This window comes from Schistocerca nitens, chromosome 4 (genome assembly GCF_023898315.1).
Source record: "Schistocerca nitens isolate TAMUIC-IGC-003100 chromosome 4, iqSchNite1.1, whole genome shotgun sequence".
Taxonomy (NCBI): Eukaryota; Metazoa; Arthropoda; class Insecta; order Orthoptera; family Acrididae; genus Schistocerca; species Schistocerca nitens.
Window position 1 is genome coordinate 198,445,594 of NC_064617.1, and position 18,447 is coordinate 198,464,040.

The 18,447-nt window shown below is 38.8% G+C and overlaps 1 protein-coding gene across 2 annotated transcripts in view; it reads right to left on the reverse strand.

Moving 5' to 3' along the window:
* The window catches only part of LOC126251631 (uncharacterized), a 91,623-nt gene that overhangs the window by 38,900 nt on the left and 34,276 nt on the right, over positions 1-18,447 (reverse strand). For both annotated transcript variants that reach the window (XM_049952176.1, XM_049952175.1), the window contains exon 5: positions 4,710-4,902. In XM_049952176.1, the coding sequence (XP_049808133.1) occupies positions 4,710-4,902 (193 nt within the window). The remainder of the gene's footprint in view (positions 1-4,709; positions 4,903-18,447) is intronic.

Genomic DNA, 18,447 nt, shown 5'->3' on the forward strand with positions numbered 1-18,447 from the left:
CCCGGGATTGGAATGACTCCTTACCCTCTCCCTTAAAACCCAAATCCTTTCGTCTTTCCCTCTCCTTCCCTCTTTCCTGATGAGACAACAGTTCATTGCGAAAGCTTGAATTTTGTGTGTATGTTTGTGTTTGTTTGTGTGTCTGTCGACCTGCCAGCACTTTCATTTAGTAAGTCACATCATCTTTGTTTTTTTATACCCCCACAACCCACCCCTCCTTCCTCTAAGTGGACAAGAACTGTAACACATCCACCCCTAAGTAAAATACTTAGTCAATCTCAATTTGAATTTCAAACAGGTCTATCAACAATAATATCATTTTTCGATTCATGAATCAGATTATGCAAAATTTAAACAACAAAGTACTACAAACTGGTATTTTCTGAGAGTTCATTTGATTGTGCAGTTCACAATATTCTCTTAGAGAAGCTAAAATATTATTGTATCAGAGGTCTTGATTGAAAACTGGTTTTCATCCTATCTAACTAAAAGGATACAAAGTTTTATACAAAGAAACCTAGAGAGTGTACACAATGGAACATCTTCAGACGAGGGAACAATGACTAGGTGTACCACACTGACTGACATTGGGTCGACTTTTGTTCTTGATACACATACACAATTTGCCATGACATAACCAAGAAACAGAAATAATTCCCTTTGATGACAATGCTAGTATTATAACTAGGGACCAAAAAAACTCACATTCTGCGATAAATGCAAAACAGATGTGAATCCTGCCTCAAAATGTGAAATTACTTAACAGACACTATTTCATAGCAAATTGCATCCAGATGTACTATTTTGTCAGAGGTAGTTTGAAAGAGCTTTATTTTCTGTGTATAAATATCGAATATGTAACCAATTTTCAGTTACTGGTATTGCACATCATCTGCGAACTCCAATTTGGAAATATAATGCGTGTAAGAACCTGTTTATAAAATAAAGTGTTCACACGCAATTTGCTCAACGATCTGGTGCCCTGGCAAATGAGTGATCTACTTACGATACACGTCACGTAATGCAACTTAGTATCAGCCATGAGACCTATCATTTTATAGCAAAGAAACGTGTTTGTTTGTTAGCTAAAGCTCAAAATATGGTATAATGCAGACACTTTTAATGTGACAAATCAGTTAATGAATGTTTACAACTGTGGTTGCAACAAATACCACTACAGGTCGGGCCTGAACTACATCATTAACAATACTCTGCTAACCTCAATAATCAACTGCATGGTAGCCATCCCCAAATACTTTGATTTGTGCATTGCTCGTCGTTTTCTTTTCTTATTTTGAAATAAGTGAAGCGACTAATCCTCGTCCACCACAGATTTCGATTACGGTCTTATAAAGTCAGAAGAGATCAGTGATCTCTCTGACATGTCTGTTCTTCTGTAAAGGCTGGTGCACTGTGAAAGGGAGGTGAAGCACTTTTCCCCTACACTGCTCCTTTCCCCTCTAGTCATCAAAATTCTAGTTTGTTTACCTTCAAGGCCATCTGCCACAACAGCCTATGGGGACCGCACTGTTAATGTTTTCTGAATGTGCCAATATTCTTCCCCTAATGTTAAAAAAGAGTTACCATATGTTTGGTTCTGCTTCTACACTAACTGGTTCATCAGTTCTACCCATAGCATTGTCGACCAAGCATGGGTAGTGCAGTTACGAATGCTCACAAAATACCGAAATTAATAGTCTGCAGATTTCGTTATCATCAAATTGGACAGTAAAAGGCATATAACATACAGAATCACCTTAAATCGGCAACACATTCAATTCACCAGCAGGAAAATGCTGCTGATTTTCGACAGAACAATCATTTTTGAAAGCTTAAATACATCCAAATGAAGAAAACAAAGGCCATTTCAAAAGAAAAATGTGCTGAAGTTTTTGCAAAAGCAAACATTCCAGTCAAAAAATTTCCCAATTAGCACTTTTTTAACAGTCAGTTTCAAATAACTAAGATTTTGTTTGTCTTCACTCATGCAGTGTGATAACGTGTTAAATATGTGCATCTGATCAATTACAAAAATTTTGACAAAAATAGAGGCGAATTTTGCAAAAAATATATGCAAATTCTGGCAAAAATATATGTGAATTTTGCCAAAAATAAATGCTACATTTTCCAAATCAAGCCTAATGGACAAAATACAATACTTGAAAAAGTTCTTGAAAATTAATAACTGGTTCTCTGCAAATAAGACTGTCACTGAATGTAGATAGAACTTAATACATGCAGTCCTGCACTACACAAAATCCGAGCATGGCATCAGTAATGAATCAATGAAGGTAAATCAATAAAGGAAACGTAATACCCTAAATTCTTAAAACTTTATACTGGTAAGAACTTTAACTGGATGTCACATGTTACTGATTTTCTCACATATCTAAAACTTGGAATTGTAATACGTGGTGTCCACTCCAATTGGGCGTATTGAACACAACCTCACAATACATTAACTCTCTTATGAAATTTGTTGTCGAGAATCAATCACAAAGCAAAAGCAATGATGACATTCATAAATATAACACTACGAGGTAAAATAATTTACACTACCATTCATGTGATCTTTGTGCGGCACAGAAAGGAGTGACGTAGTCAGTGATAAAAATCTTTGACCACTTAACCAGTGGTGTAGAGAGAGAGAGAGAGAGAGAGAGAGAGAGAGAGAGAGAGAGAGAGAGATTGCAAAATTGACTTATTCCACATCATAGTGAGAGTGTGCAATTATGATCCATGGAACATGAAAATGACTACACTAAGCTAAATCAAACATAATTACATATTACATTAGGAACTAAAAGATACCACTGCAATCACTGAAAACATACACTCTGTTTCAGAGACTGGCTTAGTTAGTGTAAATAAAATATGTGTTTACAAACAAACCAGTCTCTTTACTTGGAGATGTGAATTCCTACTGTAACATTTCATTACATAATAAAAAATACATATCTTCAACATTATTACTGTGAGGAACAGTCTGATGTCACTCACTACAGGTCTTACAATCCTTCAACTTCCCTTTGAAGACCACCTATGCTTCCCAGGCCAGTGTTTCATTCATCTGAGCAGTTGTGCATTGTCTTGGCGCAGGTTTTGGTACAGTAGTTTTCTTACACACTGTACTTCTAAGGTGTAGTCATTTAATCTGAATCATACCAGAGAAGAATAGCCCTATGATTACACCTGCTCAAATTCCCGTTGGTGACAGACGGTTTTCCTTGTTTATTCAATCATTTGTCCAATCTCTTTGCCTTTCTGCCCTAAATAGGATACTTATTGGTCAGTGTAAAAACTGGCTGGGGTAAAAAGAAATGCAGCAGTACATGTAAAAATGTGAGCTTTGAGAAATAATTGTTCGGTTAACGACATGTTGAATATGTATAGAGAAATTTGCAGGTTACTGATGTGAGTGATGTGCCATCAATAGTGATAAACAAACCAGCAGCAGCACAAGCAGTGCAACATGCCAGATAGTACTATGAAAGGCACAGCGGTTGGATGATAATATGAATGGCTTATCAAGGCAAAGCAGAAATTGGTGAGTGTGTTTAGTATTGATACAATATTACTGAGGATATCAGTTGACCTGTACATATGAAAATGTGCAGTATTTTAGATGATATATCTAAAAGAAATTACATCAGTCTATCCATTAGCATTAAAACATGGATGAGACATTTAATCACTTTAGAGGTAGTGTCAGTACTTGTGAACTCGTTTCCCCTCAACCAATCATTACAATATTTAATCTTGTACTAGAAACCAAAGGAATGTCCTGTTTAGAAGGAAAATCTGGATGAAAAAGTTCCTTCACTGCTGACAGCAAGTAGTTTTGCACACCTAGATGGAAATCCTGCAGAGTTGAAGACCCACAATGTTCAAGATCATACTAAGTATTGATGATGTAATGCAGAAATATTTAAATGCAGATGTGAAAATTTCACTTTCAAAAAAGAAACAGTTGTATTGGGGAACTGAATTAAACCTATGTGATAATACGATGAAATGGAAGACTAACGGAGTAAGATCTAAATATAACAGCTTGAAAACATAGTGAAATGGAAATAAAAGCTAATGAAATTAAGTAATTATTATTCACAACAGTAGGACAAAGAACTAAAAGAATGAAACAATAAAATAGACCTAACAAAAGCTGAAAAACTGATTGGATACAGAAAAAAAAGTACGAGTAATACTGAAAGATGTGTAAGTTGAACTATTAACTCAGTCATACAACAGTTTTTCTCTCCCCTTATAGTTTATATTCTTCATTTCTTCCACTTAGCTGGTCTGCTTCTTTCTTCTTATTCTTCTCATCACTAATTTTTAATATTATTCCAGCCCCAAATTTTACATCACTTTTAATGGTAACACTCTGCTCTTATTGTATGTAGGTACAGCCAAACAACCAGCTGGTTCCCTCTTCCTGAATAATATTGATAGTTTCCCTGCAATTGAACAACACAGTTCCCAACTATTTACCTCTGTATGATTCATCTTCTCTTCTACTTTTTTTATGTCATTTAAGAGAATAGTATCAAACACCTCTGTTAAAGTCTGAGATTCGGTATTTACATATTGAAATTGTTGTATGGCACTTTTCTTTGTTTTTTACATTTATCTTATTAGAATTTCACTGTCAGGTATTTATATCTGATTCTTTCATTTGTTGCTTTCTCATTAATTACAAAAAAACATACCATTTTTACAGTTGCTAAGAATTTCTGGAATATTATGAAACCAAATTTCAGTGTTGGATAAATATATTTCCCACCAATTACTGGATACATTCTGACAGTCTTCTTGTGACAAAGATGAGTCACTGCTTTCTGAATCAGTAGTTTCAGTAGGTGGCTGCGTTACTTGTCCATCTCCTTTGCAAACATCTTTTCCCTATGTGAAATAAGAGCCATTAGTTCTCTAACAATGTATCTTTTTTGTTTTACACATTTGTCAAAATCCAAGAGCTTTTACTATAGCTGTGGCAGAAATCTTATAATACTGTGCTTAGCAAGTCAATAAACGAGTTACAAATGACTGTAGAATCAGATATGCAGTGAATACTCGGATAGCAATTAATTATACTGCTTGACAATTGCTAAAGAACAGAGACAGTGTGGGACAGAAAGAATTGCAGGCAATGATGGACAGAATTAAACACAGTACATACGTAACAGAGATGGAGTGGTAGATTTATAATAAAAAATGGTACAGATTTAACCACATGAGAAAGCAGGATAACAGACATAAATAACATTCATGTTTGACTCAGATCAGACTCTCAACATAAAGGTCGATATCGGACACTCAATAAGGAATACACCTTCCTCAGGCACTAATGCACATTTTGCACCTGTTATTCATGCTGGTTACCAAACTATCGGGGAGTTCCTGGGGCACGTTGTCCCGCCCCTCTCTCAAGGCAGTTTCCAGTTCTTGCTTGGTTTGGGGAGGAGGTGTTCACTGAGAAACAAGTCTGCTAAGAGCATCCCAGATATGCTCTATAGGGTTTAGATCTGTGGAGTACCCAGGGCACTCCATACATTCAATATCTTCATTTTCCAGTGTGTCTGACACCTCAGCAGTACTGCATGGCTGGCACTGTCACCCATAAATGGAAACTCAGGACATACTACACCCCTAAAAAGACGGACATGATTCACAATAATCTCCCTGCAACACCGCAATGTTGTAACAGGTCCACACAAAGATACAAGGTGGTGTTCGGCCATTGTGAATAATGCCTCCCCACACAATAACACCACGGCCATCATACTGATGACATTCATGAATATTTTGTGGCATGTAACATGTTTCCCTCTCTCTCTCTCCACAGTAACTGGAGGCTTGAAACATTTGAGACTGTGAAGTGGGATTTGTTGAAGAAAATCACTCAGGACCAGTGAAATATTTGTTCCTTTTCGTCGCTTGAGCTATGTATTGATCCTTTCGAGGTGTGATGGTCCATCTACAGCCATTGGCAGGCCTCCACATAGCATTTCCACCTTCAGCAGCACTTTTTAATCATGAGATGACAATTTTGGACAGAACCATTACTGTGACTACAGTGGTGACACTATGACCAGTTTCAAGCCCTCTCAACTGCTCATACACGAATGTAAGCACTCAAATGATGTCTCACAGACATGTTGCCATATCACACAAAATGTCGCACAACTCTGTTCGCAACAACCTTCATCATGTATTGTACTACATGAACTGTCTATTCCATACAGAGCATTTGTGCATTGGCTTTGCTGCAGTTAACACAATCCAACCTCTACATTTCCCTTTATTATCATTCGTAGGGTGTTTTGTAGCAACAGTTGGTTGTTGCATAGTAATTGACAGTTGTTACTTAGCAATTGCCAAGCAGTGTATATTTACCCATATAACATCAATCTACACTGCAACCCTTAGCCTTCTCACACATGAGTACCTCAACTCTTGCAAAAAAATAAATCCTTGAGTTTCACCCAAAAACGCATACATCCTCTCAGCAGTATCTGAACAATTCTTGATAAACTGCTGTTTAAACTTCCATCCATAAATAAGATACATTCACTGGCTGCCGCTGGAAGACCTCACACACATGAAAAATAAATGACTTCTGTTTTTCTTCCATTATAGACAGAAACCTGTGCTATTTGTCTAATTTAAATTCTTTCAGCATGGTAGCCTTTTTCACACTGTTCTGACACACTTCAACTATCTATGGCTAAGCAAGAGTTTCTATTAAGAATAACTCTGCACGATATTACAGCTTTCAAGTCACTCGAGCTTCCTTTACGATTTCACACAGCAGTTTGTAAACTATTTCATGACTTTTGGTCATGTAGTGAGGCCATATAAAATAATGATTATCTTTTATTATAGTGATGAAAAATACAATAAATATAATAATTTTTTTGGAGTTGATATTCTTCTGTCTTTCCTTGCTTGCTGATAAAAACTTGTGAGATATTCTACCTTATGAAAGACACTGTTGGTTTGTTTTACTCTTTCCAAACATGTTTAAGCACTTTATGTGCTATAATCGGTCGGACATTTTTATTTTCCAGTATGAAAATTATTATTTTCCAGTATGAAAAGTATTATAATACAGTCAGACTTGAATTTTGACCAAAAGTTATTTATATACATACACTATGTGATCAAAAGTATCCGGACACCTGGCTGAAAATGACTTACAAGTTCGTGGCCTCCTCCATCAGTAATGCTGGAATTCAATATGGTGTTGGCCCACCCTTAGCCTTGATGACAGCTTCCACTCTCGCAGGCATACATTCAATCAAGGGCTGGAAGGTTTCTTGGGGAATGGCAGCCCATTCTTCACGGAGTGCTGCACTGAGGAGAAGTATCGATGTCGGTCGGTGAGGCCTGGCACGAAGACGGCGTTCCAAAACATCCCAAAGGTGTTCTATAAGACTCAGGTCAGGACTCTGTGCAGGCCAGTCCATTACAGGGATGTTATTGTCATGTGACCATTCTGCCACAGGCTGTACATCATGAACAGGTGCTCGATCATGTTGAAAGATGCAACTGCCATCCCCGAATTGCTCTTCAACAGTGGGAAGCAAGAAGGTGCTTAAAACATCAATGTAGGCATGTGATGTGATAGTGCCATGCAAAACAACATGGGGTGTAAGCCCCCTCCATGAAAAACACGACCACACCATAATGCCACCGCCTCCAAATTTTACTGTTGGCGCTACACATGCTGGCAGAAGATGTTCACCAGGCATTCGCCTTACCCACACCCTGCCATCAGATTGCCACATTGTGTACCATGATTCATCACTCCACACAACATTTTCCACTGTTCAATTCTCCAATGATTATGCTACTTACACCAAGCGAAGCTTCATTTGGAATTTACCGGCACGATGTGTGGCTTATAAGCAGCCGCTCGACCATGAAATCCAAGTTTTCTCACCTCTTGTCTAATGGTCATAGTACTTGCAGTGGATCCTGATGCAGTTTGGAATTCCTTTGTGATGGTCTAGATAGATGTTTGCCTATTATACATTATGACCCTCTTCACCTGTTGGCGGTCTTTGTCAGTCAACACACGAGGTTGGCCTGCACACTTCTGTGCTGTATGTGGCCTTTCATGTTTCCACTTCACTATCACATTGGAAACAGAGCACCTAGGGATGTTTTGGAGTGTGGAAATCTCTTGTACAGACATATGACACAAGCGACTCCCAGTCACCTGACCACGTTCAAAGTCAGTGAGTTCCGCGGAGCACCCCATTCCGCTCTCTCATGATGTCTAATGACTACTGAGGTCGTTGGTATGGAGTACCTGGCAGTAGGTGGCAGCACAATGTACCTAATATGAAAAACATGTTTTAGGGGGTGGGGGGGGGGGGGGGGGGGTTCTGGATACTTTTGATCGCATAGTGTATGAAGGAGCAATAGCTAGGCATCAAATTTGCATTCGTTTATACGTGTAGTTAATTGCACAACATCACTTAACTGATATAGCAGGGTGTATACGCAGATAAGGAAAAAAAATTCCCAGATTTTTCCCGGATCTCCCGGTTAACAATACATTTTCTCCTGGATGAAAATATACTTTTTCCGTGTTAAGTGACAGTATACTTCCCGTCGAAACTGTAAAACTTATCAATCCTTTGAATGGATGTAGTTTTATACAGCGGTGTAGAATTTCTCGACACTTTAGAAAACGAAACTCAGGGGGAAAAAACAAGTTATCGAAAGATCTTTGATATGCAGCAACATGTACGGTGCATATTTTCATATTATGAAAGTATAAATCCGAGTTCCACCAACAGAAAAAGTTTATGGTTTAAGTTACTGTATATAGTGTTGCTACAAGAAAAGAAAAGCTTTCGCATATAATATTTGTCTCGTAGATTAATAAGTTACAAGAGAAGCTGCTTTCATATATAATGTTGATCTGTTACAATTTAAGACACGTCACACAAACACGCTAGTAAAATTTTTAATACCGACATAAATCTCTGATCTTCTGGGCTCGAAATTCTTCTAAATGGCTTGTCATCAAAGAGTTGATTTTTGAATGAGAGCAAACGCTCTGTGGTTTAAGAAATTCATCGTACATTCTCACACATAGTTCATCTTGCGTAAAAGGAAATTTACTTTGAAAATAACACTTTTTGAACCACAATTCGTACTATTTTCCCGCGACCTGTTAGATTCATTTCAGCAGTTGCCAGAGAGTGCCAGATAAGAGGCGTCACCGCGCTTGCGCAGCTACGGTGACGTAGGAAGCCCGTATGTTCGTAAGTGTGAAACATTAAAAGATCTTACTTACATTATGTCATAAGAAACAAGACATCAGAGGATACTCCAAGAGCATCGGAATTTCGTGAACCATACTAAACTGCATAGTTCACCTTAAAGCGCACATTCGTATGTTCAGATTCCCAATGACGTACGCCTCAAGCTGATATTAAGCTTTTCGATATGGTTTTATTGCCATATGTGCTAGATGATGAAAATGTGCACTTGAAATGCAGTGAACAGTTGAAACTAGCCAATAGTATAGAATTAAACACTTTGTTTGAAATAAATTTACTGCTTCAGCAGGAAAGTTTAATAAAAGCCAGATTTCTTTAGCAAACCAACAAAAATATCTTTATTGTTCATCAAGGTGATTAATGCCACTGCTCTGCTCACCAGAACGTAAAAAAAACACGACTTTTCAAAAATAAGTTCATTTTGTAGCGCACATCTTTCTGAAGAGTCTGATGCATAAAACGTATATCCTCGAGCAAATGTAAGACATGTTATTTTGTCTTTAGTGTGCCAAAGTGCAGTGCCACGCCTCTTCAATAACATTCTTATACCGGTCGTCACTGTATTTCGCTCTGTGGAATTCAAACGTGTATATTTTGTAATGGATGCCATCAAACTATTTCAGAACAGTGGAAATTAAAATGTCCTGTAGTGCTTCTCCTGCTCCCAGTTGGCCGGTTTGACATCCTGCCCTTCTAAAAAACAAAAAAATAAAAATCGCAATTAATACTTGAAGGGATTATTTGTAACCGGGAGAACAAGAACTCTTCACAAAATATGGACTCTTTATTGCCTATTAGTTAATAACTTGCTCTTCTGTGTGACAAAATTAAATATAGGATACTGAAAACCAGTACAGACAAGAGACAGGCAAGACAGTACACATTTCTTCAATCCTTAGGTCCTAGCAATTTTTCTCTCTAATCTTGCTGCAGCTTTACGTGGTGTGCTTTGCTTTCTGTGAAAGAATTATTACCTCATCAAAGTTCGTCAAAATTTTTGCTACATGAAAAATCAAAATGTCGTTGTTTAATACTGAAAAAGCTGTTAATACAAACAACATCCAAGACTGGTGTGCCGGCCGGAGTGGCCGAGTGTTTCTAGGCGCTACAGTCTGGAACCACGCGACCGCTACGGTCACAGGTTCAAATCCTGCCTCAGGCATGGATGTGTGTGATGTCCTTAGGTTAGTTAGGTTTAAGTAGTTCTAAGTTCTAGAGGACTGATGACCGCAGAAGTTTAAGTTCCATAGTGCTCAGAGCCATTTGAACCAAGACTGGTGAGGTTTCTCAATCTGTTTACGTCTATTTTGACGCTGTGTGCTGGATAAAACAAAATAGGCCTTTCCAATATTGCAGCAATTGTACCACACACCAAATAATCGAGACTGTTTTGGCAATAATGATCATTTTTATAGTACGACAATATAATTCACAAAGTACCAATACTAAATACTTATTTGGCCTACTACAATCAAAAAGCTTTGTTAGGAAATTTCATTCATACGCTCCAGTTTCTCATGCACGAGACCGGAAAGTAATAGAACGAAATTTTTGTATAAATTTGGAATCGTCATATTCTTCCATAATCTGTGTGATGTCCCGGTTTCTTCCCCTTCCTCGTTCTAACAAACAATCTTGCCATCACTAATTCTGTAACTATTCCTACCACTGTCAAAACTCATTCTCCGCTTAACTTTACTAACCCGGTCACAATCACCGGTTTAGTTATCCAGCGATTATTCTCCGGTTAGGCGTTATTACGTGTTCGTACAATGCGTTTTCCGCACTACTCCCAGAATCGAACTTAAGCGGCTGCTAGCCGGGGACTACAACTGGCCCTGTCTAGTGTAGCGATCTCGCCAAAAATTTTCTGTTAGAATTTCACTTTCACACCGGGAAGATAATACATAATCTTTCTTAACTGTTATTCCTGTTAGTTGTTTATTTCCACTCTGGTAGTCTGAAGCTATGGATTTCGCTAGTAATTATAACAGTGCTGAAAATTTGCAAACCGAATCAACCACATAAACAAGCAGCAGTTGCCATTCACCGATTCGGCTTTATTCCACTCAGCTCGTATAGCCCCGTCCCATTCTGTCTGCAGGAAAGTTAATTTCTAGATGCGACAAGGATTCCCCTGGCAGAGACATCACGTAGACTATGCACGCATTCAAAAATCAACTTATAATTCATTCAGAAATCAACTTAGAATATGTTCAAAAATGTCCAAAAACCAGCAGGGGTGCGTTTCAAAATCATATGAATAATCGATAGACTGACATGCGCTGGATGCTAGGTGCTTTGTGAAACAAGGTTTTTTTTTCCCTCTAGAATATAGATTTGTCCCCTCCCCCCGAAACTGCCACATTTCTGTAGCCAGAAGAGGGAGAAGGTATTACTCATACGCGACCCAACTGTGCGTGTGCATGAGCCCGCTCATAACTTCTTAAATGAAACTAATGTAAACAGTTGTGACGTCACGCTCATCGGAGGCTATTTGTTGTTATGAAGCATTGCATAGTCTTCCTAAAGCCTTTTACACATTTTGTTGTTGGCAGACGCTTGTACGTGCACTGTGTTATTTTATATGGTGCATTTCCTTTGCAATGTAAGTTTTATTTTTGTCCCCTCCCCCCCCCCCCCTCTCATTCATGTTTTAATGCTGCAGTATTATTCTGCGGGATACAGTAATATCCTTTGTTAGAGTATCAGTTCTTACCAGTCAAAATTACAAAAATTTAACTGAAAACTAAAACAACAAAAAATTCCCGGAATACTAAAAAATTCCCGGGTTTTTCCCGGTTTTCTACCGGATGAAAAAATTCCCGGGTTTTTCCCGGATCTCTCGGTTGTCCCGGGGCGTATACACCCTGTGTATGAAATATTGCATGTTTTTGTTATGGTGAACATTAGGCCTAGAGTACAGGTTTGGATAATATATATTTACACAGTCTGGCATCTATTTTACATGAAGGTGCATTTGTGTGGGTAGATTTCTAACTACCACACATTTTCTTACAGCTTGTCACCTGTGAAATAGAATAAATGGCTTCTGTTTTTCTTCCATTACAGACAGAAACCTGCATTATTTGTCTTGTTACTTACAATTTTTGGTTCTTCTAGCCTTTAGTCCCATTATTTATGATGTGTTATGTCATTTAGCATGTCACTGCATCTGTTTGCTGTCCATTTGTTTCGTTGTACATTTATTTCATGGGTGGTGAGGAAGTTTCAAAAAGTTTAGCGATAGTCAGGAACTTTACTGTGTGTGTGTGTGTGTGTGTGTGTGTGTGTGTGTGTGTGTGGAAAGAGGTTCAGTGCTTGCATGCCAAAAAACGGAAACTGAATGCTGAATTATACAGACTACACCTAGAATTAGCCAACCAAGTAATATATCCACCATTGTTTGATGAACTAACATGTAACGTCAGAGTATGCGCAGATGTTGTAATGGAAAAATAACAGAAAACAAAAAAAAATCACCAAAATGTTAAACCATAAAAAGACCACTATAGTATAACCTCAATATAGTCAACACACTTTCCACAGGTGACTGATCAACATGACAAACATACAATTAATTGAACAAGAAAATAACACATTTGAAAAGGGTCTTAAACATAATATAAATACAGTGCTACCTCACAAAACAGTAAAAAAAAAGTCATAACAGAAAGTGAACACATCACAAAACAAGAAATATTAAACACACCTGAATTCAGTGCAAACCTAACAAGAGAACCAGCACCCAAAGAAATAAAAAACATAATAAAGAAATTAAAATCATCATACAAAAAAACACAGAGACAAAGGAGGAAAAGACATACAAACCAAAATAAAGCAAAAAAACACCATTACTACAAGATCCGACAAGGGTCACACAATTATACTTTTGAATGGAAAGGAAAACATTGAAAAAAAGTAGGTATTCACACAGACCAACATTACATAACCTGCAAGTGTCCAAACAGGCACCAAAGAAAGGCATAGAAAACTTGGAGAAACATAGATGTAACTTTCACAGATGCATAGAGTAAAAGTATGATCCACAAAAATCCCATGGCTCCCACTCAAAGAATTGCCTAAAATTCATAAATCTAATATCCCAGTAAGACCTGTGATAAATAGCATCAATGCACCAACATAATATCTACCCAAATGGACACACACACACACACACACACACACACACACACACACACACACACGGTGACCAATAGAGAAACTGAATCATGAAAAAATACCAAACACAGCAACAATAATCTCATTCAACGTAACGAACCATACTGAAAATCAAATGTTTTACAAAATTGTAAAAGCAAACACTATAAAATAAAATATTGGTACCAGAACACAGATAATGTAATATGCCTAATACATGAACCACACACTTGCATAGAACAGTTACATAATGCCACTATCGAACCATAAATTCAGTTCACCACTGGGACAGAAAAGTATCACTCCATAACACACCAGCAAGCCAGTTTCAGAAACGTACTACTCAGACTGAACAGAACACATGAAGGAAAATTACTATGAAGAAGAACTAAACATAATAAAGCAAACAGCAAAGGAGAATAGCTATGATACAAAGATACTAGATAAAAGAAACAACAAAACACAGAAATAGACAATATGTAGTCATACACACACACACACAAAACAATACAAAACATGCCAACAGACAGCAAGCAACAAATGGCACATGATGACATACAACAACAAAACTACACACAGGATAGGCAATATACCAAAAAGACAGGGACTCAAACAAACACAATACAGAGCAAACTGGGCACACAAAGCACTAACACAGACAAATAAAGCCAATCTGGCATATACCAATTAATCTGCAGTTGCTGTAAATCTGCATACATGGGTCAAACAAGCCGGAATTTCAGAACCAGATGCACAGAATGTTTGAAGGGCATTAAAAAGTAACAGCTCCCACTCAACATTTGCAGACCATCTAATAGCAGAGAATTACCATTCAACAAAAAATAGGAAATGATTTAAAAAGTTCTTAAAATGACCAAGAGCCTCCACCAACCCCCCCCCCCCTTACACACATACTAATAGAAAATGGCGAATTGCATCTCTTCTACCTTCTCAGTCACCGCATGTCACTGTCATCACACATACAGTAAAGTTCCTGGATATCAGTAAACACTTTGAAATTCATGAACCATCCATCAAATAAACAGGCAATGAAACAAATGAACAGCAAACATCTGGAATGACACATTAAATGACAACATAAACCTTATGTACTGTGATAAAATAAATAAAATGGGCGTGAAACTATCAGAACCTCTGTTATAAAGAAAGTAAGTGCCTTAATACATCTTAAACAATGGAAATAAAGTCTAGAAGAACCAAACATCTTAAGTAACAAGGTAAATAAAGTGTGGAAGTTGCAAACCTGCTAACATAAATGCACCTTATTAGAATCATGTAAGGTATGTGCAAATCTGCATAAATATTTATTATTCAAACCTGTATTCTAGTCCTCATTTTCACCAAAACAAAAACCTACAATATTTTGTGTATCAGTTAAGTGAAATTGTGCAATTAACTACATATAGCAACCAATGCCAATTTGATGTATAATTACTGCTCCTTTATATGTATATAAATAACTTTAGGCTGTAATTAAAATGTAAGTGAATCATAATAATTTTCATACTTGCAAATAAAAATATCCTACTGCTGATAGAAAAAGAAGTGCTGAAACATATTTAGCAAAAGTAAAACAAACATACAAACAGTGCCTTGCATCAGGCAGAATATCTCACCAAAATTAATATAACTATGACAATGATTACAATGACCAAAATACTTACAGACAGCAAAATAATTATAGATACAAGAATAGTTATGATTACTAAAACATAAACAGTGACACAAAAAGTTAACATGTCTTGGAACATTGAGCAATTACTGAACAATCAAAAAAAAAAAAATTTAAAAAAAATGATAAAGATGAAAGTTCTAGCAAGATGTAAATAATTTGGGAGTGAAGGAGACCTTTCACCAAATAACAGAAGCTTTGAGTCACTGACACACACACACGGCAGACAATGAAAATTATATTCTGATTAAAATTACTTGATAACTGAAACTTCATGCATTGGAGCTGGTTTTCTCATATCTGAGTGCTCTCTTTATTTATGCATTTGACTCCTGAATCATGAGTCTATTTTGTACTTCATCACACACACACACACACACACACACACACACACACATGACGATGCGGATGGAACAAACACATTTCCTACACACCGCTAAACAAATTCTACTGGATATTTCTGCACAAAATGCAATTCAGCTTCACATATACAGTTATCGTAAATACAGAGATCAGCTTACATTAGGTAAGCTTCGCACAATGTTGTTGAAGCCAAATTTATCAAGGGTGCAATTCATCATTGTGACTGGGTCAAAATTCCCACTTAGCCCAAAGTTGCAGCCTAGCATAATAATGGTAAGCATATAAGCCTGATGTGTCGGTCATAAGTTTGAAACTCGTCAAATGCTGTGCAATTTTTTTTATTTTTAAATCAAACCAAAAGAGTCTGATTACTATTTTTATTCAATTAATTGGTTTAAATGTACACTCCTGGAAATGGAAAAACGAACACATTGACACCGGTGTGTCAGACCCACCATACTTGCTCCGGACACTGCGAGAGGGCTGTACAAGCAATGATAACACGCACAGCACAGCGGACACACCAGGAACCGCGGTGTTGGCCGTCGAATGGCGCTAGCTGCGCAGCATTTGTGCACCGCCGCCGTCAGTGTCAGCCAGTTTGCCGTGGCATACGGAGCTCCATCGCAGTCTTTAACACTGGTAGCATGCCGCGACAGCGTGGACGTGAACCGTATGTGCAGTTGACGGACTTTGAGCGAGGGCGTATAGTGGGCATGCGGGAGGCCGGGTGGACATACCGCCGAATTGCTCAACACGTGGGGCGTGAGGTCTCCACAGTACATCGATGTTGTCGCCAGTGGTCGGCGGAAGGTGCACGTGCCCGTCGACCTGGGACCGGACCGCAGCGACGCACGGATGCACGTCAAGACCATAGGATCCTACGCAGTGCCGTAGGGGACCGCACCGCCACTTCCCAGCAAATTAGGGACACTGTTGCTCCTGGGGTATCGGGGAGGACCATTCGCAACCGTCTCCATGAAGCTGGGCTACGGTCCCGCACACCGTTAGGCCGTCTTCTGCTCACGCCCCAACATCGTGCAGCCCGCCTCCAGTGGTGTCGCGACAGGCGTGAATGGAGGGACGAATGGAGACGTGTCGTCTTCAGCGATGAGAGTCGCTTCTGCCTTGGTGCCAACGATGGTCGTATGCGTGTTTGGCGCCGTGCAGGTGAGCGCCACAATCAGGACTGCATACGACCGAGGCACACAGGGCCAACACCCGGCATCATGGAGTGGGGAGCGATCTCCTACACTGGCCGTACACCACTGGTGATCGTCGAGGGGACACTGAATAGTGCACGGTACATCCAAACCGTCATCGAACCCATCGTTCTACCATTCCTAGACCGGCAAGGGAACTTGCTGTTCCAACAGGACAATGCACGTCCGCATGTATCCCGTGCCACCCACCGTGCTCTAGAAGGTGTAAGTCAACTACCCTGGCCAGCAAGATCTCCGGATCTGTCCCCCATTGAGCATGTTTGGGACTGGATGAAGCGTCGTCTCACGCGGTCTGCACGTCCAGCACGAACGTTGGTCCAACTGAGGCGCCAGGTGGAAATGGCATGGCAAGCCGTTCCACAGGACTACATCCAGCATCTCTACGATCGTCTCCATGGGAGAATAGCAGCCTGCATTGCTGCGAAAGGTGGATATACACTGTACTAGTGCCGACATTGTGCATGCTCTGTTGCCTGTGTCTATGTGCCTGTGGTTCTGTCAGTGTGATCATGTGATGTATCTGACCCCAGGAATGTGTCAATAAAGTTTCCCCTTCCTGAGACAATGAATTCACGGTGTTCTTATTTCAATTTCCAGGAGTGTATTTTTTTTATTTCTAATACTTTGTCGCATCATTTTCATTATTGTATTGACTTTTTATTCGCTCTTCTTGTCTTCCCATCATTCTTTTTTTGTTTGGATTCTGCCTGTGTCTCCTGTAAGCTGCAACAAAGTGCCAACATGAACTTCTCATCAGTCGGTAATGCGCCAGGTAATGCAGCCAGTGGGAGGATAGTTCCAGGTAAACAATGATTGCGAGAAATTACAGTTTACTGTTAGCGCTTGAAATGAATTTTTTCTGTCTTCAGTTTTCTCATAGTTTTAACTGCCATGAATGAAGTGATCATGATTTTAGTTCTGCCGCATAGTGCTAACCACCGTTCTCCCAGATACATTAGAGATGTCAGTGTTGTGGTTAGCTTAGGACACAAGTTTAAATAGAGGGCTACAAAACATGTCAACATGTCATCTGGCACAGTTTAGTCATTGGTCATTCAAGATCAGCTGTCGACAGACTGCCTCGCATTTCCAACACACCTCACTTCCAGCACTGTTCCACGTTACATGTTAACTGACACACACACACACACACACACACACACACACACACACACACACACACACTTGCAAACAAATGCCTATGACCCAACATAATGCCAGCCGAACGCACAATGCACAGTGCATCCAACTGGCCCGCACAGAGATGTGTGTGTGTGTGTGTGTGTGTGTGTGTGTGTGTGTGTGTGTGTGTGTTTCTATCCAGCTCAAGAAAGGATTGACTCCAAAAGCTAATAAGTTATCTTTCATTTCTGTGTGCGTCTGTCGACACTCAACACTTCTGCTATGCGGTGAGTGGTATCCTTTATTCCCTAATCATTTGCAAAAAATAGAAATGGAATCTTATAAGAAGGAAGCAAAGATAATGTGCAGAATATTACGGTACAAAGAATACAGGTTGAAGTAAACAAGAGACACTGGCTATAAACAGTAATAAAACTTTTGGTGTGAGTCATGTGTGCTGGACTGCTGTTGAAATTGCTCGTCAATATTTTATAAAGTTGTAGTCTTCAGTTACTTATTTTACAGTTTATTTGTGTTAATATTTGCTGTAAAAGGAAGTTATTAGTGGATTTTCATTAATCTCAGT